Consider the following 27,193-nt stretch of genomic DNA (forward strand, 5'->3'; position numbering starts at 1 on the left):
AAAAATTGTAAAGTGACAGCTAAATTTGATGTGATAGCATTTTTTTATTGTAATTGATTTGTTAAAGAAATTTTTATAATTGACAGCTGACGGCTAACTTCAGTATTATCAAAATTTCAAGTAAGAAAACAAAAAATAAAGTATGACTTGAGTAATTGCAGAGTAATAAGTAGTAAAAATTGCTAGATAACTAAAAAAAAAAAAATGAAGTATGACTTAATTCATCAAATAATAAGTTATGATACAATGATGAAGAATAATAAAAAAAAAGAATTATCAAGATTAATTTGAAGTTTAGTCACTAGGTACCAGCACCCAGGATTGAACGGCTGAGAGCTCAAGATCAAGGATTGAAAGTAAATAAAAATTCTCAATTATTCTTTGAAAATAAAAAATTTTGAAGAAAATCTAAGGCTCTGCGCGATTCGGCGAGTTAGTAGACTTCTAGAGTAGACCTATAGTATAGAAAAAATTAAATAGTACAGTAAATACATACAAATATATTTTTTACTAACACAAATACTCACCAAACTCACACACATACATTTATATACTAAGAGTCTCCATTGTTATAAACGTCAGAATTGAATTAATAATATAAACTTATTTAAGCTAATTAAAATAATTCCAGTGAAAGTTTCAAGGATTATTTTATTTTGCTATTAGATAAAAAATATATTGATGACTTAAAACCGCTGAATCTTTTATTAAAACACCAGTTGTAGCGGGAAATGAAATTGATGTTTGAGGTTATCGCTTTAAAGATATGACGTGATATATTTGTTACATATATATTTTTTTTTGTTATTCACTACGCACTAATTGAACAATACATTAATTTATCTCTACGAGGTATTAATTGAATAAATGTTATGATATTTTAACAAAAGTATTTGTTATTTGATGCGTGTTATAAAAACTTGAAAGTTTTTTCCGGATTTTAAAGATTATTATTTACTTACACTGCAGTTGAATAATTTTTATTGTTTGTTTATATCTGTTATTGACAATTGAGTATCAACAGTAAAAGTATTTTATTAACAACTTAATAGTGATCACAAAAGACATTGATTTGTGATGTTGAAAATTTTTTTATTTATGTTTAAGATTATTGTTATTATTTCTATTATCTTTGTTTGTAAGATAATTAATATATTGTTGTATTTTACAGATATGGATTAATCGCTTTTGTTTAAAATGTCTCCTGACAATGAGACAAGTATAGAAATCATGGCTGAAGGTATTTAATTTATTATTTTTAATTGACAAATTATATTAAAAATAACAGACATCCGGCAAATTTTGTGTTTTTAAAAATAATTATGCATGTTAAAAAAGTTTTTCTTAAATTACATTTTTTTTATGACATTAATTAAAGTTAGCAGTTACTTAACCATTTTTTTATTTTTATTTAATAAAAAAATTTGTTCAAAAAAAATATTTTAAAAAAATTGCATTTTTTAATTTTTTAAATTTTATATATCAATTTTTTTTTGCCATAATTTATTTTTTGGAAAAATTCTTAAATTTATTAAATATCTGTTAAATTAATTTTCATGAATCTTTTAGATATGCATTTATCTTTTAGAATTAAAAAAAAACGAATAAATAATTAAAAATTATTATTTTAAAATAAAAAATCTCGATGTCTGTTACTTTCAAGATGATATTAATATTTACTATTATTATTTAGTGATAAAATGTAAAAAGTAATAATACATAACTGATGTATCATAAAATGACTCAATTGTTTTAGAAAAAAATACTGGTGATTGCAAAGTAAAATTCCACAAGAAAAAAAAATAAGTCATATGAAAAAATGATTTAAAATTTTTATTCTAAATCATTTATCAAGTCGTTGATATTCCTAAAAATATTTATATAGAAATAAAAACTACTAAAAATTAGGAAAAAAAAATCATCTTGACTTTTACATTGTTAGATCATTTTATTTTTCTATATCATTAATTTCCATTGAACAATTATTAATTTAAACTTTAGTCATAATTCATTTTATAACCACATTGATCATAAATTGATATATTACTTGCCAATTTAAATAATTTATAATATTGTATATTTTTTAATACTATATACATATATATTAATACTATATACTATATATATTATATATATTGCAATGACTGAGTTGTTTTCAAGACAAGGTTACTTCAATTTGCCAAAATTCGCAATACTTATTTTTATTACTAAATTTTATTACTATAAATTTATACTGTTAATAAATAAAATTCTAAAGTCTTTTTATACAAATTTTCAACTTGAGTAGATTAATAATAAATAATATTAATAATCCATAATTATATTTTTACTATTTTAAGTATATTATCAAAAAAAAAAAAAAAAAAAAAAAAAAAAATTGTATCTGCTTTCAGACATGGAAAATCAACCGGGTGGAGACGAAACTCATTCAGGTAAGAACAATGTTCAATGTCATATAAAGCATATTCAATGCTGATTATATCCATCAATGTTAAGTACATCGTAATTAAGTTAGTAGAACAGTGTTGGTATCTATTATGCACAAGCACAGGGCTTCATCTATCAGTAGAGTCCAATGTCTAGGATTATCAATTGAGCTAAACAATGACTACCACCAACTTTAACATTTTTATTACAAGCATCTAAAAATAACAGAGTTAAAATATTGATAAATTGTCTCTTTTAGAAACAAATGACCCGAGAGCTAGTCATGGTGATGGTTCACAAGAGAGTGAAGTTGAAACGTTGGTTGCTTGTCCAGACTCTTTGACATCACATGGATCTGTACAAGGTGAAGGCAGTGATGCTTCTAGCATATACACCGCCAATACATCTGTTTCTGGTTACGGTAAGTCATAAATAAAGTAAAAATTATTACAATCGACAAACGACCTAGAGTTAACCCAAACTATAAATATTAAGTTATCTTTGTTAGTTTGCGTTTCAATCAATTCAAAATTGTTTATATTTTCGTGAAAATCACTAATTTGAAATAATAATTACATCTTTAAATATTAAAAATAAAGTATTAAAAATCTTTGGGCTGTTGGGTTTATGTAACGGCAAATAAATAAATAAATTAATTAATAAAAGTAGGAACAAATACGTTTTACTTTAAAACTTGTTCAGCTACTGGGTACTTTACTTTATAATAAAAAAAAAAAAAAAAAAAGAGTACAAATATGTAGAAAAATGAGCCAGAAGTAAGTGTAAACACAAATGTAAATAATTAAAAATACAGTTTTGTAAAACACGCACTGTGATACAAATAAAAACGCTATTCTATTCTATTCTTATTAAAATAAAATTATTTATTTTCATTTGTAGAAACTAGTTCCAGTCGCATGAGCGCCATTACTGTTGTATTACCTTGGGGTGCGCAAAAAGAAACAGTGAAGCCGCAACACATGGAAGACATGGATTTAAGACCCGGTGAATTTGTAATGCGAAATCTCTTTGCTGATTTTGCAGCTCAAGCGGAGAGAAAAATAGAAGCTGTTATGACAGATACAGAAAAAACTCTATCAAAAGTATTACAGCGCGGAGAAGATGCTCAATTTGATCAATTGTTGTCAGCATTTGGTGCAGTTGCCGACCATTGTCTTCCATCAATAGTACGTGCATTATTTAGGTGGTATGAAAGGCAGCTTGCCGACCAAGGTATCGATCAAAAGAAGCCAGCGTCTGGAAAAGAGGATCAAAAAGGAAAAAGTATTATGTACACAATAGTATCAGGTTCTGGTAACGTTGAAACAGCGCCTGAAAAAAGTGAAGCGGATTTACTTCAAGAACGACGTGACTTGGCTGTTGAATTTATATTTTGTCTTATGTTAATTGAAGTACTTCGTCAGCTACCATTTCATCCAGGTCATGAAGATTTAGTAACAGAAATAGAAAATATTGCGTTTAAGCACTTTAAATATCGCGAGGGTATCCAGAATGAACCTAATGCAACAAATATACACATTATTGCAGATTTATTTGCTGAAGTTATTGGTGTGTTGGCTCAGTCACGTTTTATGGCTGTGAGAAAACGTTTTATGATTGAACTAAAAGAATTACGAGCTAAGGAACCTGGGCCACATACGACGCAAAGCATAATATCTTTGTTAATGGGAATGAAATTCTTCCGTGTGAAGATGGTCCCTATTGAAGAGTTCGAAGCTTCATTTCAGTTCATGCAAGAATGCGCCCAGTATTTTCTCGAAGTTAAAGACAAAGACGTCAAGCACGCTCTGGCAGGACTATTCGTTGAAATACTAGTACCGGTTGCCGCTGCTGTAAAGAATGAAGTGAATGTTCCTTGTTTGAAAAACTTTGTTGAAATGCTTTACTCAACAACACTGGACATGTGTACGAAATCAAAGCATCGTTTAGCTCTTTTTCCACTGGTGACCTGCTTGCTATGTGTCAGTCAAAAGACGTTCTTTTTACAAAACTGGCATTACTTTTTAGCAATGTGTCTCTCGCATCTGAAGACACGTGACCCGAAGATGAGCAGAGTCGCGCTAGAAGCTCTGTATCGTCTTCTCTGGGTCTACATGATAAGGATCAAGTGCGAGAGCAATTCAGCGACTCAAAGCAGACTTCAAAGTATCGTTAATTCATTATTCCCCAAAGGATCTAAAGCTGTAATGCCACGTGATACGCCTTTGAATATTTTTGTTAAAATAATTCAATTTATTGCCCAAGAGAGACTTGATTTTGCAATGAGAGAAATAGTATTTGATTTGCTGTCTGTTGGAAGACCTGTTAAAATTATTTTAACTCCTGAGCGCATGAGCATTGGTTTGCGTGCATTTTTGGTAGTTGCTGATAGCTTGCAGCAGAAAGAAGGTGAACCACCGATGCCGAGAACTATGGGAGTCTTACCGAGTGGTAATACAATGCGTGTGAAGAAAACTTTCCTTAATAAAATGCTGACTGAAGATACTGCTAGAAGTATCGGAATGTCATCGTACTTTCCTCATGTACGTCGAGTTTTTGTAGATATTCTAAGAGCACTAGACGTTCATTACGGTAGACCGTTGATGATGACAAGTACTCAGAATATGAACAAAGAGCCCGATGAAATGATAACTGGCGAAAGAAAACCACGAATTGATCTTTTCCGTACGTGTGTTGCTGCAGTACCAAGATTAATTCCCGACGGAATGACCGGGGCGGAGTTGGTTGATTTACTTTCACGGTTGACAGTGCATATGGACGAAGAACTCCGTGGTCTAGCGTATCAGAGTCTGCAGACTTTGGTAATTGATTTTCCAGACTGGAGACAGGACGTTGTGATGGGATTCACACAATTCTTAGCCCGAGATGTCCAAGACACTTTCCCTCAGTTAGTTGACAACGGATTGAGAATGCTTCTTCAGCTTTTGACTTCTTGGAAGAATGCTTTGATTAGTCCGAGTCCCCGAGCGAAGGAACAAGCTATTGAAAGCAACCGAATAAATCCGAGAATAGATCCTGCAGTTAAAAAAGTTGATACGTCTTCTCAGAAAGTCGAACAAGCGTCTACTGTCTTTCATCTTGTTGAAGGATTTGCTTTAGTAATGCTGTGTAATTGTAGATTGTATCCACGGCGTCTTGCAGTTCATATTCTTCGAGAAGTTAAAGTTTTGCTGAAAGCTCTAGGTGGACCGGAGACAGACCAGCCGGTTATTGATGTCATTGATGCATCTTGTCCAGCGGTTATTGAAAAATGTTATCATCTATTACCGCCAGCGGAAAAAGCTGCTGCTGCTTCTACGTCTAATGTTGATCTCCAGTGGATCGCTGACAGAAGTAGTTGTGTCTGGACAGCAGGATTTCACGATGAAAATAGCACCAAGAGTTCATCGCTGCTGAATCTTAATGGAGTTGATCCGTGGAGTTTATGCTTGTTTGCCTTTTTAGAAAGAGATCGTGTGCTTACTTTGTGTCCCAATGCTACTGCACACTCGTGGCCAATTGTCTTTACACGTATTAATTCTCTTTTTAGTGTTGTAGATCCTACGTAAGTACTTGAATTAATGATTTTTAAGGGGTAGTCAGAGACATGAAAAAATGAGAATTTTTAATAATTTTTTTTTTATCAGTAATTCTGCACATACTTAAAGAAAATCGATTTTTTTTTAATTCTGACTACTCCTAACCCCTTAAAGCAATATATGTAGCTTTGGAAAAATTTTATTAATTTTTTTTTTTTTTTTTTTTTTTCAGGCCAGTTAATGACAACAGAGCTTCACTGTTAAGAAGTTCAACAGCTGTAAGAAAACCAGTCAATGAAAGAGATGTCTACATGCACATATGGAAAAATTATTTAACTTTCGGCTACCGTGTCGTTCCTCCAATACCCAGTCCAATAATCCGATGCGCGAGTCCAGATTTGAGTCTCAGGTATATTAAAAAAAAAAATAAACAAGTACCAATTGTTTACTTAAATAATTATTAGTTTTAAGTAATGTATTTTTTATATGGCAAACACTTTTTAAACAATTAAATATATAAGTAAAAAACATTTATTTGGTAATTGGTGTTGGGTCTTGTCTGCTTATGTCTGTTATGCCACTGGCTCCAGCACATTCATTCAATCAGAATCATAATCATGTTATCGAAATAAAAGAACATGAATATATACATTCAAAAAAATAATCATTTGCAATTACACGATACAAACACCACAAAATACTAACACGCTCATAATACTTTGAATTATATTTTTTTTTTAGGCAGATTTCATAAAATCTATCGATTGTATAGAATTTCATTACTATATTAATTATTTAGTCGAGCAAGGCTTAAAAAGGACATTGGTTTGAAAGTTTATATATGTAATATAACGCGCGGCTTGTGGACATGATAGCTCCCATAATTCGTAATGAATCTTCATGAAACTTGATAGGCTTATTCTACAGACAATTACTTTATATGAGTTCAAAAATAAGCCAAATTCACCAAATAATTTATTATTTATAATTTTCAATATTTTATCAATTACTGAAGCCATAATTTTGCAGTTACTGTGTTTTAAAATTTGGTAGCCAATTTACTTTTTTCATATTGAGGAATAATAATTATTTATAATATTGTTATTAAAATCATGGATTATATGAAATCTACCTTCCATCTCGGCCGAGGCCAAATAGCCTTACTTTATTTTATTTTTTTTTTTTTTTCAAGCAATTAAAGCTAACTAAACGATTAACATCAACACACGAATACACACAATTTTTAAAGAGCAAATATTTGCACTGTTAAAATTATAAAAATGCATGATCACAAAAAATAATCGTTTAGATAATGAATTACTATACCATTACTATTCTATTGTAAAAATCTATTCTAATGAATTTCTATCTTTCTATATTTCTACTGTGTCTTTACTATTAATTAATTTCTGCTAAGAACGTAGTTGAAAAAAAAACAAAACAAAACGTCTGATAAATATGAGCATTGGTGGTACACTGTATTGCATACTCTAGTGGTCAGCATACGGTGGAGTTTGGTGTGTTGTGCATGAGTAAGGAGTTGAGTCAAAGCCTGGAGAACCTCGGCGGGGCGCAGACCCTGCCGGGGCGATTCTCCGTTCCGTCCATATCCGGCATCTACACCAGGCATAAGCGGACCAGGTGAGCCTAAGTGACAAAAAAAATTTCAAGCAAAGAAATCGACACAATTTGATTGCAACAATCATTTTTTTTTCTTTTTTCATTTATTAATTATGATTAAAATTATTTATCAATTCTATTAATTGGTTTAAATAAAACACAATCTGACTGCGGATGATTGGTGCACTGGTGTCTACGATTTACTAATTCATTATATCAGTAGTTTAATTATATAATTATTACATTAATAATTATACACTTAGAAATTTTTGTAAAGTAGTTGATGGTTAATTAATAAATAATAAATTAACAAAAATTATTAATGTAGATTAGATCACCACTTACGTCTTTATTTTGCACGTATCATTTCAACACTACTATTTGCATACACTTTTTTTTTTTTTTTTTTTTTTTTTTTTTATATGTATTTAGTTTGGTTTTATTGTAATTTAAACTATTCGTTTTCGCAGCTCATCGCCGGATAGTTTGTCAGCTGAACGTGGGGACAATAAATCACCAGGAACCAACGCCAGCCCAGCTGCATTGTACAAACTTACTGTGCCGCTCTTGAGGTGTGAAGCAGTTGATGTACGCGATGCTGTTGTCCATGCTATTGGAAAAGTCAATGCAGATGCATTGAAGTAATAATTAATTTAAATTAAAAAAAATTAATTTACATTTTTATTTTTTAATTTTAATTTGAATATTGTTTTTTATTTTTAGAGACTTGATGGAAGAATTAGTTCCTTATATTCGAGAAGCTGTAGATAGAAAACAAGAAAATATGCGACGACGTAGGCGTAGAGATGCGTTGAGACTTCAGCTTGTCAGAGTTTTAGAATTAGTCGCAGAGTATGGAACTTTTGGAATTTGGTAAATATATTTTTTAATAAAATATCGACAACTAAAATATTTGTGAAGAATTTTTGACTTTTATTATTACTATTATTTTAGTCCCGCTGTGCTTGATCGCGAGACTCAGTCTCTTCACCCAACATTTGTAGAATACATAGACGGAGCGAGACTGTATTTAGAAAATGAAACTGACAAAGAAGCTCTGGCCGTAAGAGATATAAAACTTCATTTTTGTAATTTTATAAGAAAAATGATAAAAAGTTTCTCAAGTAAGTTATTACTGTATACATTTGCTTTTAAAACAAGTAATAATATTTAATATTTAATAATAAGTTAAAAACTTTGTTTATTTAAGTTGAAGCGTGCCATCTACTGTTGAAACGAGATTTGCGTCGCAACTTGTTTACACTATTTGCAACTTGGTCTGGGCCGTATGGTAAACCATTGACGAATATGTCTTCAACTTTTGACGAAGATAAATCGTGTTCAGAGCTCCAGTTATCGGCTTTGCAAGCGATGAGTAGTCTTTTGTGTTGTGGACCTTGCTTTAATCCTCAATCGTTGTCGGAAGAAGGCGCTATTTTGTATCAGTGGCTTGATCTATTACTTGCCAGTAAAGATGAAAAGGTTTGTTAAATATTTTAATACTTCGTTTTAATTAGATCAATTTATAATTATGATATAAATATTATGTATTCATATAACTATAATTTTTTGATTTATTTATATTATTTAGCCTAGTTATTGACACTCGCAATTTTATTTTAATGAAAAAAAAAAAAAAAAAAAAAAAATACCAATTTTAATAAATTAATGAATATAATTTTTGAATTATAAATTTCAAGATAATTGTTTTTTTTTTTTTTTTTGAAAACATTTTATTTTATTTAATTAGAATAAAATTGCAAGTGTCAAACAACTAGGCCAGAGTCAATAACTGGGTCTTTTACCTTAATACATGCTAAGAATATTTTTGAAAACAAAAAATACCAATAATGATAATTATTTATTTATTTATTTAAAGATTTACACTCTTGCACGTGAAACAGTTGTTTTATTATTGGAAGGAAACCCTGACATTGGAACTTTGCTTGATTGGGTAGTGGATAGATGTTACACAGGCCTTCCGCAAGTAGCTGATGGCTGTTTTCTCGCATTAGCCACAATTTTTAGCGCCAGGTAATTTGTCATATTTATAACTTTATTAATTGAAGAAAAACTTTGATTAGTTTTTAAGTTTAAAAGCATGCTATTAAAGTTTTATACTGCTTATTATTCATTATTAATGATAATTGAATTATTTAATTACACAAAAGAGTTAATTACTTTATAATTCGATTCACAATTATACTCGCTTTTTCTGAGAGTTATAGTAAAATTTAATAGCTTGTTTTAATTTTCACAAATGGATTAACCTTAGTGCAATCCCAAGCGTAAATTTAAAACAATAAATTACTAACAATAAAGATCTTTTATTTTCTGTTTTCATTCAGAGAGTATCCTTGCGACCATTACACCAGCGTTATAAACGTCAGTCTGATGAATACAGGTTGCCCACGCGTATCAGTGCAAGATGCAGCCCTCCAACTTCTTCAGCTTCTAGACCAAAGATTCTTTGGTAACGTAAGACCTCTTCCAACCGCAGAGCTTGAAACTAGTAAGTTTAATTGTCATAAATATCCTTATTGACCTTGGATTGAATTATGATGCGTTAAAAATTTAGTTTTACGCGACGGACGTCTTGAAAAACTTTGCAACTCGTATTCTTCGGACCAAGGTACTTCATACACAATTGTCCGTTGACGGCTCGATGATTCATTGTAAGATTTCCGTAACTCTGAAGCAATAATTTTATTTAATTTATTTATTCAAAGATATTAGAGATGGTAAATATTTATATCGTAAATTATCGGCGTCACTCAAGACTTGATAAATAAAAGTTTCAAGTGATTTATATAAGTATTTATAAGTCCAGAAGAGCTTACACAATTTTAAGATATTTAAGTGAGTTAGTAAATTTTTATTACCGTGATTTGAAATCCTTGTGCCGGAATTCCATCGTTTTTTACGACGCAAGATAATCGCAACAACAGCTTTACGAAAATTTTGTCCACTAGCGCAGTATAATACAAAGTTGATCCCAAAATTTGTATCAAACAACAAATTACTTATGTGCTGTGTTATCACAATAGCCCGAGGTGGATCATCATCTTCCTATAAATAAATACGGTCATCAATATATGTACAGATAAATAAATTGCTTTGATGGGTAAATAAAGGGAACTTTAACTTCAATATTTATTCTGGCTACATAATTTTGACCCTGCAATAAAAACTTAAGGAAGTTCATAAAAATATGTGACAAGAATCGGTATTAACATTACCGTATGTATTGATCGTATAACAAATTTACTTTTATAAGAAAATATAACAAAGAAATGGATGGTGAGAACAAAAAAAAAACAATCATTCAACTCAATTACATACTACAATAATATTTTATATCTTGGTATACATAGACAAAATTAATAATGAATTTATCACGTAAATATAATTGAAAATAAAAAGTATTTTGACTTGAGATAATGACTTAAGGTTTTATTGCTAAAAGGTTTATCATAACTAGTGACAATTTATATCAAAATGTATTATCCTTGGTGTACTTAATGGCTTACCTCAAGAAATGCTCTAACTCTCATGACGTAAGCTGGCAAATTGAAACATAAAAAAAAGCTTGAAACAACTAATAACATATTTGTAACTTTACTTTGTGACACACCAGGTGACTGTTTACATTTTTGTTGGGATGATTTATTTTTATTTAACGAAGAATTTGTTATTTTCTTAGTTGTGGATGTTGTTAAGGTCCTACGCACTCCTGCCAGTCGCCAAACAGATTTAACAATTAATCCATTAAGCACAACAATAACAGTAAACGGGAGCACAAATGTTAGAATAGTATCAGCGACATTAAATACACGTGCCCAGTCAGCCCATTCTTCAGCTAATAAACATACAGTGGTATTTAATTTTTTATTAGTATAACGTGGTCTTGAAAACCAGAGCACCGGACTACATAAAACTAATCCAACCAATGTCAATATCATTAATATAGTTTTAGCTCTTGCAACTGTACACATTGACTGTCGGCGTAACGGATAACGTACGGCTACAAATCGTTCGATGGTGAATGAAACGACGAACCAGACACTTAAGAAGCTACACAATGTCGGAAGATAGATAAAAAATTGACAGTAACCTGGACGATTAAATAAACCAATCCCGACCATATTTAACCAAGCTACTAAAAGAGATATGAGGAAACCCGTGTCGCTTATTACCAAGGCTGATAGATACCAGCTTGAAGACACACGGCGCATTTTTGTACGGAAGAAAACATAGATGGATAAACAATTACCAAGTGTTCCCAATGACACTAGCACTGGTGTGTAATACATTTGGATTCCAGTCATAGTTGCTTCTGCCCAATCATTTGGTTGCAATGTTTCATTTAGCTCCATTTTAATCTGATTATTTATTATATATTTTTAATGGAAAAAATAATATTATTTAAATGATGTTTTTTATTATTAACAGACACCAAAAACAAAATCTCTTCATTGTGCAAGATTTATCCACGTGTATTATAACAGAGTTTAGAAAAATAATTTGGGAAATTCGCCAAATATTATTTTCAAGGCTTCTTAAGTATCCGTTTTGTTGAATCTGGAAGCACTGTTCACCAACACTTGTCTGTATAGTAATAACAGTAATGAAAAAAACACCAGAGCTTTTTTAAACTCACGGAAAAAAATAAGTATCAGAGTACAAAGAACTCTGTGCGAGCGGATATCAATTAACTGATGAAGCCGTGAGCTTTTAAATTTTAATGATAAAATCTGAGAGTAACTAATACTTAATGAGCACATGAGAAAACTGTAGAAACCTTTCTCGTGCTCACGATCTGTCTAATTCTGCTAGCACTCTGCTCGAATGTAAGCTTGATAAAGCCCGCGAAGCTTCCGGCTTCTGCGCGCCACAGGACCTCTCAACTTGTGCTTATAGCCAATACAATTTAATATTTTCAACGTCTATTTATAAAAATAACAAATACCATTTTCCTATCTGAACGTTATATCTTTCATTAAATTAAAAAATTCTTTGGATAATATGTTTTATGCATGATAGACTTTTATCTTAATCTTTTCTTCCAAAGAAAGGGTATGAGTTTAGGAACAAAAAATAATTTATTGTACGCAATAAATCTTTATCTGGGTTCTTCTTTTATTTCAGATCAAGAAGAATGTCCGTTGAATTCATTGATAAATCCTGGTACCACGGTGCCCGGGGCTATATCATCATTTGGAACAAATGTCCCAGTAAAAGCTGGTACTCTTGATGCTCTACTCACCGCATCTTATTGTCGGAATCAAATGTATTTGTCAAGGCAACTCGCTCAACTTCATCCTGAGCTTACGATGCCGATGTTTAGTGGTAAGAACAATTTTTATATCATTTGTAATATCACTGAAAAATAACTTTTAGATTTATCATTTTTAAACTAGTATTTAAAAATGTTAAAACTAGTATGAAGAATCAGTGGCAAATTTATGTTTATTCAATACTAATAAATCTTGAGTTGCTAATAATAACTTTACATTTGACGTTAACACCTATGTTTAAAGATTAAAATTTGCGTAAAAAACCCATTAGTAATTGATTAAACTTGAGTAGACTCATCATTAATATACATTTATATTTAATTACATCGAATAAACCCGATAAAAATAGCCTTTAGATATTCATGTTACAAGTCTGTAAAGTGATTAAATTTTTAATAAAAAAATTCAATCAATTTCCACCAAAAAGCTTTTAGAAAAATGTAATTATAAAAAAATACCAGAAAAGTGTAATGTATATTTATTTATATTTTAGCAAAAGAATATTAGTTTCATATTGTATAGGCGTAGACAGTTATGGATAGCTGTCAACATGAAATCTAGGTCTCTATGACGACGGACTGGAGTATATTGATACTGACAGTATATTTAATGAGAAATTATAGCTAAATATCATCCAGAACATTCTCTACTTGCTTATTACATTTTACTTAAATAATTCTATAATCTCGAACTATAATGACTGTGTCTATTGAAAAATTAACTAGCTCACATAATGTTCATTCTAAAATCAAATGGATGAGCGAACTCTACTTTTAGAATCCAAACAGTGAAAATTTTCACATACATAAATAACGAGACCTTTTGCCGCCTCTACTCTTATTCTGAATTTTCAGCCAACACTACTTTTCATACAATATTAAATTTTCTTCTTTTACGCTCGGGCAGTTTCCATCAACCACTTAATCATAATTCAATTTTTATCGCGTGCTTCTAAAAAAAAACACAATAAAAAAAATTGATTTTTTTTTTCTTAATTTCATTTTATCATACGTTATCCATTCCCGGTTGATGGAATAATCATAATTGCACTCAAAACATCTGTCGAGCGTCGGGATTTATTGGCGAAACACCTCGGCCTCTTTGGTTACTCATACTCCATCAACGTTAGCTGGCAGTTTTCAATCAGTCCAACGAACTTAAAAGCTCCGACCTACACATGTTCCACTCGGCCATACCTCTATCCTTACTTACTTACATCAGCGGTCTTCTTTCTTTGTCTTTATCTATACGTAAAACTCTATTTTCACCCCTTCCTTAATCTCTCTTGCACGTGCTGTATACATTTACTTAATCTTTACTCATCGTCCCATCTATCCGTCATTTTTTAATTTTACTTGGCTTGTTTCAGAGATAACTCACAGATTCCAAACTGCCAGACGTGAAGTGCGACAACTGTTGCTCCAATATTTATTACCGTGGCTGCATAATATGGAACTAGTTGATCCAAATGTTCCACCGCCTGCTAATCCTTCTAGTTATTATCAGGTAATTTAATTGAGTTTACATTAATAATCTAATGATAAATATATTAAAATCCAACGTAAACATAAGATGAAAAAAATTTCTTGCGACCTAAACGTTGCTAGCTAAGATGCAGTAGCATTCCGTTCATTAATCTATATTCCTTCTGAAATTTTTTACATCTTATTAATAATCTAACTAAAAAATTTTATTTATAGAAAAGGAAAAAAATAAATTTGGAGGTGCCGGGTATCGATCCCGGTACCTCTCGCATGCTAAGCGAGCGCTCTACCATCTGAGCTACACCCCCCTGTCATGTTTGGCACGATCTAAAAGATCATTTATAAACTGCACTGATTTAAATCTGGTGTAAGTACAGTCGAGCAAGTGAAAGGAGCAAAAAATAAATTTGGAGGCGCCGGGTATCGATCCCGGTACCTCTCGCATGCTAAGCGAGCGCTCTACCATCTGAGCTACGCCCCCCTCGATACATTACTTGAGTTGAATGGTCACTCTTATATTTCACTTGACCCGTTCTGGTTTATAAATAAAATCGAGTAAGTGAAAGGTGCAAAATAAATACTACCTGGAGGCGCCGGGTATCGATCCCGGTACCTCTCGCATGCTAAGCGAGCGCTCTACCATCTGAGCTACGCCCCCGGTGGTGTTTATCTCTGAGTAAATATTCAGTTTTACCTTTCACGTTAATTTGATTTCAATATAAATAAGATTAAACACAAGTGAAAGATGCAAGGTAAAAAAAAAAGGATTTGGAGGCGCCGGGTATCGATCCCGGTACCTCTCGCATGCTAAGCGAGCGCTCTACCATCTGAGCTACGCCCCCAGAATAATTCGGATTTTTAAAATTTAAATTAAGAAATAAAGTTTAATTTTGCTTTTTCTTATCATAATTAATTTACTTTTATCAGACATTGAGTCTATGTTCATTATTAATATTTACTTTCAGTATTATACGAGTGACGTTACTCGTGGCGGTACTAAACGTGAAGGATGGGGTACTGCGGAAGCTACGGAAATGGTTCTCAATAATTTATTTTACATAACTGTTAAGGTAAAGTTTTGAATTAAGTTTCAACGTTTGTTTTTAATTTTTTTTTTTTTTTTTTTTTTTTATTATTTATTTTATTAAAAATATGTTTATTTAATGCAGTTCTCAGACGAGCATCCTAAAGAAGTAGAAGAACTTTGGTCAACATTATGCGGATGCTGGCCGAACAATCTTAAAGTTATAATACGTTACTTGATAATCATCTCTGGAATGGCACCACAAGAATTACTACCTTATGCTAAAAGAGTTGTACTTTTCTTAGCTAGGTCACGTCCGGAACGTTTAGTAGACGAGATGATGGCGGAATTACAAACAGTTGAAACATTAAATTGTTTAATTGAACGAACAGAAACTCCGCCGTTTTATAGGCTTACAAGTATGAGAAAAGCGTCATCACACAGTGACGCACCTGCTGCAGATCCAGGTAATCCATCACGAGACTTAGCTGTAGAGAAAGGAACAATTCATACTAAAAGACACTCGGGAGAAGATCCTGTTAAAACTGGATCCAAATCTGACACTGCTCTACGAGCTTTAGCTGGTTTCCAGACACCTCGCGTTGAGAAAACTCGGACTACAAGTGGGCCACCTATTTTGCCAGATGATTTGTCTACTCCAACCACTGAGGTTGAATTAACAACTGATGAGACAATTTATGTAACACGTATCGGAAGTTCTGTTACCAACAAAGTTAACCATAGTGAAAAGTTTGATATACCTCAGCCCCATCCATTACCTATGCCCGAATACGGCGGGTACTTTGCGCCGCTGACAGAATATTTACCGGATAGTTCTCAGCCTATAAGTGGATTCCATCGGTGCAATATCGCCGTAATGCTTTTAACAGACATTGTCGTCGATGGTATACAATTAGACTGGGCAATCCATGTACCTTTGATGCTGCACATAATATTTCTAGGACTAGATCATTCGCGACTATTAGTACGAGATCACTGTCGTATGTTACTAATAAATTTGCTAGTAGTCCTCGGTGACCATCGTGATCATTTGGGCGTAGCAAGGCTGCTCTTGGCATCACGAACTGAACAATTAGGTCTGGGTCTAAGTACCCCAGCACTTCCAATATTGGAACACAATTTCACAGAAGTTGATCCAGAATTCGATGCTTACTTGTACGGGCCACCTGCGATAGCTCCATCCGCAACAACGACAACACCACCAAGATCAAATACACCGCCGGCTGTTTACTCTCCACCGCCTGCACCGCCTCTACCTGAGCCATCATCTTCACCTGTGCTGACCTCATCAGATGCCTCTCCATCACATTCGCCAATTCCTTCTGCTTCAGTAACACCACCTACTGTTGCGTCTCAAGCTAAAGATCAATCAGCCAAGGAGTCCAACGCTTCACTAATTGGAGCATCACCACCCATTCCTCCTCCACCTCCGCCTCCACCTTTCCCAACCTCGCCGTCCGCACCCACATCAACAAATCCATCACCCTCCCACTCACCCATCCCAACAACTTCAGTAACTCCCCCGACTCCAGCTCAAGTTCAATCAAAAGAATTAGATAATACGCCACTACGTGCCTGGCCCGCGTCGACAGGGTCGTCTACCGGAGTTCCACCAGTTATTGTAACTCCAGAAGACGCTGGTAATTGGACAGGACCGCAACCGGGTCCTAATATGCCGATCCAAGATGTTATTAGATCACTTATAAACTTTTTAGCTTCGAAAACTAATCAGCCACTTTGGAACTACGAAGATATGACTGCTAAAGTTTGGTGGGTTAGAAGCGCCGAGCAGCTCACTGTTTTATTAAGACACGTTTTGAGAGTCTTTAGGGATTCATTACCTCATGCACACGTGAGCCAGCGATGGGCTGAAACTGCATTACAACTTGGATTATCTTGTTCATCCAGACATTATGCAGGTCGCTCTCTTCAAGTCTTCCGGGCTCTTCGCGTTCCCATTACTTCGCGAATGCTGTCAGATATTCTCTCGCGGCTCGTTGAAACGGTCGCTGAACAGGGTGAGGACATGCAAGGATATGTCACAGAGTTGTTGCTGACTCTCGAAGCTGCCGTTGACTCGCTCGAGTCTGATTTCCGGCCTCTAGATTTTATGAAAGAAATATTCAAATCAACGCCCAATTTAAACAACAAGGATCCAGCTTCGGGTATGATTTTAGGAAAAAGAAATGTCGGTGGAGTTTGTGGTTATCCAGGGCCACATGTATTTACACATTTAAATCACGCGAGTGGTCATACACGAAGTACTAGTTACTCAGTGAGCTATTGCATGAGAAAATCTGCTGCGGGCTCGACTACTACTACATCAACCGACCCGAAGGAATTAGATTCACGGGTTTGTGGTAACAAATATCCTAACTCAAATCTTTCAAGGTCAAGATCTGCGCAATCACTAAAGCTTCTTGGGGATTCAGCGACTCAAGACGACAAAATGACTATTTTAGCTCAATTATTCTGGCTGTCAGTGTCATTACTCGAGTCTGATTACGAGCACGAGTTTCTATTAGCTTTGAGATTGCTTGGCAGAGTATTACATAGATTGCCACTGGATCGTCCAGATGCGAGAGACAAAGTTGAGAAACTTCAACAGCAATTAGGATGGAACTCATTTCCCGGTGTACATGCTTTGTTGCTAAAAGGATGCACTAGTCCAAATACTTATGAACCGGTGGTGACATTATTATCTCAATTCACTTCGCTTTTAGACCTACCGTTTGTTGATCCCACGCAGAATCTAGCATTCCCGATGAATGTTATTTCGTTGTTACCTTACATGTTATTGAATTATGAGGATGCTAATGAGCTGTGCATCAGAAGTGCGGAAAATATCGCTCAAGTCAGTGCAGAGAAAGGAAAAAAATTGGATCACTTGGGTACTGTTATGACGTTATACTCTCGACGGACTTTTAGCAAGGAAAGTTTTCAGTGGACCAAGTGTGTCGTCAAGTATCTATACGACACTTACGCTCACTTGAGCTTCAATATGCTGGCATTTCTTGTCGAAGTTTTAGAAAAAGGACCTGCCAGTATTGCACTTCCTGTTCTAAGTATTATTCATTGCTTATTGCACTATGTCGACCTTGCATCGAAAGCCGCTCAACCAATCAATACTGAGTTGTTAAGAGTTATCTCGAAATATGTTGAGGTAAATATTTATATCAATATAAAAATTTTAAACCCTGACAGGAAACATCTAAATCATATTCTTCTAACAGTAATGAGCGTAAAAAAAACTAGTACAATTAAATTTTAATTATCCAATAAAGGCAAAGAATTTTTTTTGTTTCTAAATTAAAGCTCGAGTAACTATATCATAGATAGATATAATCTATATTATTAAGAGAGTAAGCAAAATTTTGTAGCCAGTGTATTTATATGATAAAATGTCTTTCATTTAAGTACCCACATCAATTTTTCATATATTTTATACATTTATATATATATATATATATATATATATATATATATATATATATATATATATACATATGAAAAATATATCAAAATGCATGTGGATACTTAAATGAAAGCTCTTGATGAGTGTAACATCGGGATGAGCTTATATCTTTAAAAACGTCAGTAGTTAAAAAATTACAGAACAATTTAACAAAATTCATTATTTAATAAAGCAAAATTTTATTTATTTATAGTTTATAAGTCACGGCAGTTACATAGTAACTGCAAGGTTGCTAGTTTTCAAATAATTTAATAATATAAAAATAACATTTAATAAGAACACAGTCTGTAAAATACAAAGTAAGTTAATTTTTAGGGATGGATATTTTTTACCTAGTTTACCTGTCAGAAATTAATTATGCAATATAATAACGTCGTCAAGCTAGCAGTATCAAAATCCATCTTAGACGGATATTATTAATGATTGCTCGGAATCTAAACAAGCAACAAAATTCTAAATAGAGCAAAAAATTTAGCACCGCAAATAAATTTTCTTTTGTGAATAATGAGTCAATGCATGATGGATAAGTCCATGTTAGCTTGATAGATGTAAATAATCACAATAATGAAATAATAGTGATTTTTTTTTATCAACAAAATTTATTCTTTTGAATTCTGATTACATCAGCTCTTGAGTTGTTAATTGAAGTGTGATTAAATTTTAGTTTTAATTATTGATTTTTTTTGGAGATTTTAATTTATAAAATTATATCTTTGCATAAAATGAGTGAACTTAAATTATTAATTCATATATTCAAAGACACGTCTTCAGTATTGAACGGAAAGAGCACATGTAACTGAAAGTAATAGACATCCAACAATTTATTTGTTCTTCCAAAAAAATATCATTATAATATTTAAATTATTATAATAATATTTAAATATTTAATAAAAGTTTTTAAAAATACAATTTAAAGTTTTATAAAATTAACATTAGCTTCAGAATTATTTTGTCCATGAAAAATTGAATTGACATAAACTCATATATTACGTTCAGACGTCTTCACTAAAAATTTGAATAATAAAAAATAATTGAATTTTTTCCCAAGGGTCCTCTTTGGAAGGAAGCTTTAAAGATATTGAAGTTAGTTGTCACAAGATCATCAACGCTCGTCGCACCGCCTACAACTGTTCACGGTTCGTCGTGGGAACCATCTCTAACTTCTCCTCATCCGAGTTTCACCGACACTGAAATATTTACCAAAAAAGAATTACCCGGTAAGCAATTTAATTCCTAAATTTATAAGCAAATTCCTGCATGATTTACACTAATTAATTTAATGATTTATGACTTATTTAGACTTACTTTTTTTTGTGTTTTTAATTCTTCACTCGCATGGACTGCACAATCACTTGTCTCTTTCTTCAACGACACTCAGGTTGCGATAAGAACAATAATGATTATGTGTGGCTATAAATTACTAATAATAAATAATAAAATATGTTTATTTTTATAGTTCTTTATGCTTTTATAATTTAAGTATTAACCCTTAATACTTATATTTATTTAGATTACAAATACATTTTTATAGCTTAGTTTAATATAATTTAATAATATATTTTTTTTTTATCAAATTAACAGGAAGAACGATGGACTTTACTTTCGACGTGACTAAAACACCAGTTATTGGAAAAAGGTGGCTGAAACGTCAAGTAGAGGATGAAAAAACTGCTGGATCACCTAGACGTTCATTATCACTGTCACCTGCTGATAGTAATGCTGTTTCTAGTTGGAAGAGACCCTGGATGTCACAGGTATAAGTTCATTTTTTTTATTTATTCCAATAATTAATCTATATTATTAAGAAAATGAGCAAAATTTTGTGGCCAATGATTTATATGATAAAATGGGTTTTTATGGTTCAGAAAGTTTTTTCGCCATCAATGTTAAATAAAAAATATTAGATTATGCATAAAATTAATTTTTATCTAATAGTTAAAATTCTTATTTATCTACTAGTGAAGTTTAATTTATTTTTCACCGTGCAAATTTTTAAAAAATAAATTTCTAAAAATATTAGTATTTTTTCCGAATTTTACGAGAAAGTCAGACCTTAATAACTTTCTCGATTTTAACGATTAATGCCTCATATACTATTTATTTTTTAATTTTAGGAATTTTTATGGATTTTTTATTTTAATATTAATATTAATTTATCGAATATTGATTACTACAGTTGTTGTGACTCAACTGGAGCGAAAGGACTTCCTTAAATATGATCGTTGGAAAGGTCTTGACCTGAAGTTGTGCCTTTTCAATATTTTATATGCATTTCTAAAATAGTTTATTTATTGTAATAAGTTTTTAAAGTAGTTAATTTATTAAATTTAAACAAATCTTTTTTTTTTTTTTTTTTTTTTTTAGGGAAGAGTAAGAGAATGCTTAGTGAATCTTTTAAGACCTTTCGGGCAGCCGGTAGGCTTACCAAAGAGTCCTTCTGTAAGTAAATTTTATAATTATATTTTATTGTATATTCAAAATTAACAATAGATTAAAAACCAATTTTTTTAATTATGAAAATAAATGAAATCTCTTTCAACAACCACGCAATAAAATCTCGCTCTTAAAATAATGTAATTTTCCAATTAAAATTTAATCTTTGCATACTACAATTTTTATCGTATGCAAATCCGCTTTATGCTTAATCATTTCTATTTTCTTTTATAAGCTTCTGCTCGAATTATTTTTTTCATCAACTTGATTAATAAAAATGAGTTGGATAAAAAATGCATAATACTAATAAGAGATTTAAACTTATTTTTAAATTATAAATTAATTTTGTTAAAATTAGAAATGAATTTTAGCAAGAAAGACTTAAAATATTAAAAATAAATCGTAATTCGATAAAAAGTTTATAAAACATTGCAATTTTAATACGATGTTCAATCTCGTAATTACCTGGAAAATTCATTTGATTCAATATTGTGTTGATTCATAAAATAACTTGATAAAAAAATTTAATCAATTTCGTTCACTTAAATCACTTGTGTTTTACTATCTTCTACTAATATTTTTATCAATTAATTAAATTGTACTCAAAGAATTTTATAACGGTTTTAAATGTCTAAGTAAACAGAGAAAGTATCAGGTTATTCATTTAATTTATATTTAGAGCACCATTAAGTATGTTAGAAACAATGGTTCATTAATTGAATTATTTTTTAAACATTTATTTAAATAAATTTTTAAATAAAATAATTTAATTTCAATAGTATTAAAAAATATATGATGTGAAAGGCATAAAAACGTGACAATAATTTAAATTTTTTCACGAGTAATTAATTACTAACTATTATTTAAAAATCATCAGGTAATATTCAGTCAAAGCTCAGATTTGATGGAAAGACAATCGTCAATGGCATCATCAACTGAAGAAATGTCGGGCGCAAACAACGACTTGAGTGGTGGATCTCGACGTGACGATGAACAATTTGGAGTTTTCAAGGACTTTGACTTCTTGGAGTACGAAAGTGAGAGCGTTGAAGGCGAGAGTACAGATAACTTCAATTGGGGAGTTCGCAGACGTCCGCTTAGCGAAGGCGAAGAACGTGAGCCCAGTTTACGACAATTTGAAGAGAGTCTTAGTGAGAAAACACTTTCGTCTAATAAACTTACATCACGGGTAAGTTTTTTATTGAATAGTACACCGAAAAAAAAAAAAAAAAAAAAAAAAATTAACATCATTCAAGAGAAAAATTTAATTATTCTGAAGAATTTCATTTTTTGAAAAATTTTTTAATCAAGTAAAATTTATTTAAACCAAAAAAAATTTCTCAGTTTAAGAATTTTTCTTCTTGAATCAAAAATGTGTAACTCTTCAAAATGATTTTCTTAGTTTAAGAATTTTTTATTTAAAAAAAAATGAGTAATGTAATAAGAAATTAATTTGTTAAAAATTTTTCTTACAGTAATTTTCTTGTTGAAAAAAAGTTTTCTAGATTTGGAAAAAAATAATTTTGGATGAAAATTCACCAGTTGTCTATCTAAAATTATTTTTTTCTAAATCAAAAAAAATTTTTTTTTTAAAAAACGTTACTATGATAAAAATTTTTATTTCTTCAACTAACAAATAAAATTATTGAAAGTTTTAAACAAATTAATTTCTTGTCAAAATAATGTTAATTTTTTTCAAAATCAATTTTTTCTCTCAATGTATTTGTAAATCTAACATAATTTATTTTATTAGCGTGGAGTTGCCGAAGAGTCATCTGACGACGAAGTGGGATCAGAATCACCGTTAGATGAAGTACCATCAGGTTCGGGCGCCGGTCAGGAAATAAACAATATCCCCGGAATGTTTCCTCCATCATCATTATCTCTGATCCCAAGTCGATCTCGTAACGACTCGTCTACGCGATCCGACACCTCTGGATCGAGTGCTGGCGACTTAGGAGACGTGACACCCTGCAACGCATCGCCGAATCTCTCGGCCTTGATGCCCTTCCGTCAAGTAGTGCGGGACGACGCCGAAGAAATATGGCGAAAACAGATACAACATTTAATATCGCAGCCGCCGTACAATATCTTAGAATTTTTCCATCTCCTGAGCAGGATTCTCCGCGACGTGTCCAGCAAATCTGTCGGACTATCACGAGAGGCCGTAGCATTGTTGACAAACGGTAGCACAGCGGCGTCGCAATTAGCGTCTCAGTTGTCTAGTCACGCAGAGTTATTGAGCTCCAAGGCAGAGCCTCCATTAGTTTGGTTTTCATTAACTGTGTTTGGAAGCCAGCGGCTCAGTGAAACTTTGAGATTTAGCATGTTTGAAATCCAAGAACACCTGGAAACCTTTTTAGACAAAAAAGATCACGCGACAGAGTGTCTGGAAGCCGTTAAAGCGACTAATAAATTACAAGTACTCGGAGACTCTTCTGCTGGACACGATCAGAGCTCTGAAGAAATGCACCTCGTTTTGGGACGTGCATTTTACAAATTACACTTCCAGCTTCTGCTGATGATTGAAGCGTCTAATAAAATGCTGCTGTCACTGACGAAAGCTTCAAAAAATGTTTCTGTTCAATTGCACGATATGTCTGTGGAAATGTCGATGATGAAGACGGCGCTGTGTCGAGCTTTGGAAGAAAGCACGGAGAGCGAGCGTGGTACACCAACTCCAACGCCGTGTCCGAGTCTGCTACCCAGTGGCTCTTCGGAAGAAATGTCTAGAATTGCTGAATTTTTGAGGTCCGCACGCTGGTCGTCGGCGCTTGAGGCTGTGAGAATACACCGGGCTCAGTGGCCCACTGATCCGTTCCACGATGACGACGATGTTACTACTGCGGTTAATATGTATTGCAGGCACCTGGGTCAAGAGCGCTCTGATTTGTTCGTCGTTACTAAAAGCGACTCCGAGATGACGGATATTTTTGATAGATTGATGGAGAGTCTCTTCCGTGTGTTAGCGGCTGTTACCGGACTTGAGGCTGCTGTCAAAGCTGTTAGACTACCGAGCTCTCATCATTCAAAACTTGAATGCTAGATTAATAATTTTTAATTAATCAATGACACAAATAGTATCTTATTTTTATTGCTACTTTATTAAATGTTGTTACTGTTAATCATTTAGACTTAATTAATTGTACATTTTTAGTGCAAATTGTACTTTAGCGCGTGATACAGTCTTATAAGGCATTTATATTTACTTTTTCTGTGTTTTCTTTTCAATCACTGTTGATCACGAAACTAATTTTTTTCACGCCTCATAAGCCAAGCGTTGAGGTAATGCTCTCTACTCTTAACATTTCAAAAAAAGCAGTTTTCTCGAAATTAAAATTGATTTTTTTTTTTTACTTATTTCACACTTACAGGATAATGTCAGTGTACTAGTATCAAGTCAAATAATTTGTCAGGCACATAAAATATATTTCAGTAACAATTATTTTGTTTAACATAGTAAATAATATTAAAAACAATCTTTTCTGGACGTCTGTGTGTCTGTGTTTATGGATTGTAAAATGATCGTACTGGAATAATTTTTTTTTATTATCTAAAGTAACACACGACGGACTTTCTCAATTAATATCGCGTTACTAATGCCAAAAGGGCGTATAAAAAAATTTTTTAAGAAAAAAAAAGAAAAGTGAATGAAAAGTATTTTTTCAAAATTTAGATTTACAAGCAATATTTATTTATTTTTTTTTACTTTCAGAAGCAAAAGATAATGATAATGAAGACGAAGTTAAATTAGTACCTAGCTAAATTGATATTTTAGTTTCTTCTTTAATTAAATTCATGTTATCTTCAAATAAAATGAGTAGAAGAGTCATTATTTTTACCAGTGTTGTAATTTTTCTTTTTTTTTTTTTTTTTAAGGCTAATAATTAATTATGATTAAAAAAAATCATAGGCCCTTTTGGCTTTAGAATGTTTTTGTCTTAGAGCCAAAAGGGCGTATATAAAAGTTTTTATACGCCCTTTCGGCATTAGGAACCCGATATGACCGTTTAATTCTATGTCGTTTAATTATTATTTTAAAAAACTAAGATGCGATTGTGTATTTATATATCTATGTATACATTTTATTATAGTATTTTTTTTCTTCACCTTAGAATTATCGCGCCACTAAACCATAGCAGAATTTTCTGTTTTTTATTATTTTGCTTTTTATATTTTATTTTAATCAATTTTATCGTGAAAAATGAGATTATGAGGCGTGCACTTTTGGATTTTCCGAACTTCTTTTTTTTTTCGAGCAACTTTAATTAATAATTCCTCTGAGAGTATAAAACCATGGCAGTTGGTGTTTTATTATAATTCGAAACCAGTGTATTTTTAGACGACCGGTTTTATTTTCTCATTTTTAGACGAGATTAACTTTTTCAAAATTGTTTATATTTTTTGAATTTTAATATGATAGCCTGTCATTATTAAATCTTTATTTTTCTGTTAAAGTAATTTTCAGGCTAAGAATGTTTTCATATTTCGGAGAAAATAAAACTGAAAGTCGATATTTAGATCTTAATAGACTGATTAGTTAATTTTTAATTGTTTACAAAAATAGTATATATACACATTGAAGTACCCATTTACCAGTTTACTTCAAATCTTGCCGTGAAAAATTTTTTTTATACATTTGTACTTTAAAAAAATGTTTAATATTTTTTTTAATATTAAACAATATCAATAAAAATAAATTATTTTATAAATTTGAGTTTCTAATAAAATATACCGTAAGACTGGCAATCGGGTACTGTATTTCACATAAATAAATTTTTTTAATATCCGTGATGATAAAAATTGAATCAATGTCAATTAAACACAATACAAAATAAATAGTAATAAAAAAAATTAATGTAACTATTTAATAAGAAATTGAAAATTATCAATATTAAATATTAACTAATAAAATATCTGTCCTAGTTATAATTAATAAACAAATTTATCCAAATAAAAAATAAATAGTTATGTATTATGAATTTATAAAAGAAGAAATAAAATTTAGTAGGATTGAGAGGCAAAGTTAAAAAAGAAAAAAAAATTAAAAATAAGGAAGATTTCAACATCTGTTCTTTGTAAAGCGTGACTGTAAACTTGGTGAATTTAGTTTGGCACCCTTTTTCTTCCTCTCTTTCTTCTTTACTTACTTATGTACGTGCGTTCCGGCGGATAAACGCTTTGGCGGGGCACGTGCCCCGCTTTTGGTTTGGTCGCAAATGTTTTTTTTTTTTTTTTTTTTTTTTTTTTTAAATTTCACATTTATTATTATTTTACTCAACTTCTTTTTCAATTCTTACAACCATAGTCTTCAGACTTCATCTTTTTTCCTTATTCTGTTCGCCATCCGTTTTTTTTCTTGTGTCGCGAGAGGCAATCATAAAAGTAATGTATATAAGTGTCGTATTTCTGCAACGGATCGTGTAAGAGTAAGCACCCACGTACCCAAAATTCACTCGTTAAGTATTAAACAATAGAAGCAGGTGACGCTCGTCATCTGTAAAAGGTAAAAGGTGATACAGCAATGAAAGTTCAAGTAACTAAAAGCTTTCATGTTTATTATTAAATATTTTGCGTGCCAAATGCCAAAAAAAATTTTTTTTGCTAATCTTTTTGGAATCGCTCGAAATGTAAAGATCTGCAGAAAAAGAAAATTTTTGACGGATTAACGCTAAAAGGGCGTATCTTAAGATATACGCACTTTTGGCTTTAGAAAGTTGTCGGTTTAAAGCCAAAATGTCTTAATTTCAAATTAAGATCTTCAAAATTGTTTGGAGAAGGTTTGAATAAAAAAAATTAGGAAAATCGTTGACCCTGAAGGCCATCCTTGCAACTTCCTGCTAATTCCGTACCTAGGCATTTAAAATTGCACT

The 27,193-nt window shown here is 31.8% G+C and overlaps 2 protein-coding genes and 4 non-coding genes across 9 annotated transcripts; 1 reads left to right on the plus strand and 5 right to left on the minus strand.

Moving 5' to 3' along the window:
• On the plus strand, positions 1-26,285 carry Fry (microtubule binding protein furry). Of its 3 annotated transcripts, none has more exons than XM_074244950.1 (22): positions 1-356; positions 1,172-1,240; positions 2,394-2,432; positions 2,687-2,848; positions 3,328-5,992; positions 6,199-6,375; positions 7,461-7,607; positions 8,057-8,227; positions 8,310-8,459; positions 8,541-8,710; positions 8,797-9,068; positions 9,466-9,620; positions 9,935-10,098; positions 12,735-12,935; positions 14,253-14,389; positions 15,333-15,437; positions 15,537-18,575; positions 19,936-20,104; positions 20,469-20,641; positions 21,252-21,326; positions 22,198-22,509; positions 23,074-26,285. In XM_074244950.1, the coding sequence occupies exons 2-22, from the start codon at positions 1,198-1,200 to the stop codon at positions 24,364-24,366; spliced, it is 9,819 nt and encodes a 3,272-aa protein (XP_074101051.1). In that variant the 5' UTR covers positions 1-356; positions 1,172-1,197; the 3' UTR covers positions 24,367-26,285. The 3 variants fall into 3 exon arrangements, with proteins under 3 accessions (XP_074101051.1, XP_074101053.1, XP_074101052.1); XM_074244951.1 differs by lacking the exon at positions 1-356 and adding an exon at positions 731-852; XM_074244952.1 differs by lacking the exon at positions 7,461-7,607 and having other exon boundaries at positions 68-356.
• LOC141528745 (thyrotropin-releasing hormone receptor-like) lies at positions 9,982-12,049 on the minus strand. 2 transcript variants are annotated; one of them, XM_074244957.1, is made up of 3 exons: positions 11,117-12,049; positions 10,469-10,655; positions 9,982-10,278 (listed from the first exon to the last, which is right to left on the minus strand). In XM_074244957.1, the coding sequence occupies exons 1-3, from the start codon at positions 11,960-11,962 to the stop codon at positions 10,124-10,126; spliced, it is 1,188 nt and encodes a 395-aa protein (XP_074101058.1). In that variant the 5' UTR covers positions 11,963-12,049; the 3' UTR covers positions 9,982-10,123. The 2 variants fall into 2 exon arrangements, with proteins under 2 accessions (XP_074101058.1, XP_074101057.1); XM_074244956.1 differs by lacking the exon at positions 9,982-10,278 and having other exon boundaries at positions 10,286-10,655.
• On the minus strand, positions 14,603-14,675 carry Trnaa-agc (transfer RNA alanine (anticodon AGC)). The gene has a single exon. It is a non-coding gene; the product is annotated as a tRNA-Ala (tRNA).
• Trnaa-agc (transfer RNA alanine (anticodon AGC)) lies at positions 14,776-14,848 on the minus strand. The gene has a single exon. It is a non-coding gene; the product is annotated as a tRNA-Ala (tRNA).
• On the minus strand, positions 14,953-15,025 carry Trnaa-agc (transfer RNA alanine (anticodon AGC)). The gene has a single exon. It is a non-coding gene; the product is annotated as a tRNA-Ala (tRNA).
• On the minus strand, positions 15,137-15,209 carry Trnaa-agc (transfer RNA alanine (anticodon AGC)). Its single transcript has one exon. It is a non-coding gene; the product is annotated as a tRNA-Ala (tRNA).
• Positions 26,286-27,193: the final 908 nt, after the last annotated feature.

This window comes from Cotesia typhae, unplaced genomic scaffold, assembly GCF_013202065.1.
Source record: "Cotesia typhae breed Kobodo isofemale line unplaced genomic scaffold, CoteBio_Ctyphae contig_44, whole genome shotgun sequence".
NCBI lineage: Eukaryota > Metazoa > Arthropoda > Insecta > Hymenoptera > Braconidae > Cotesia > Cotesia typhae.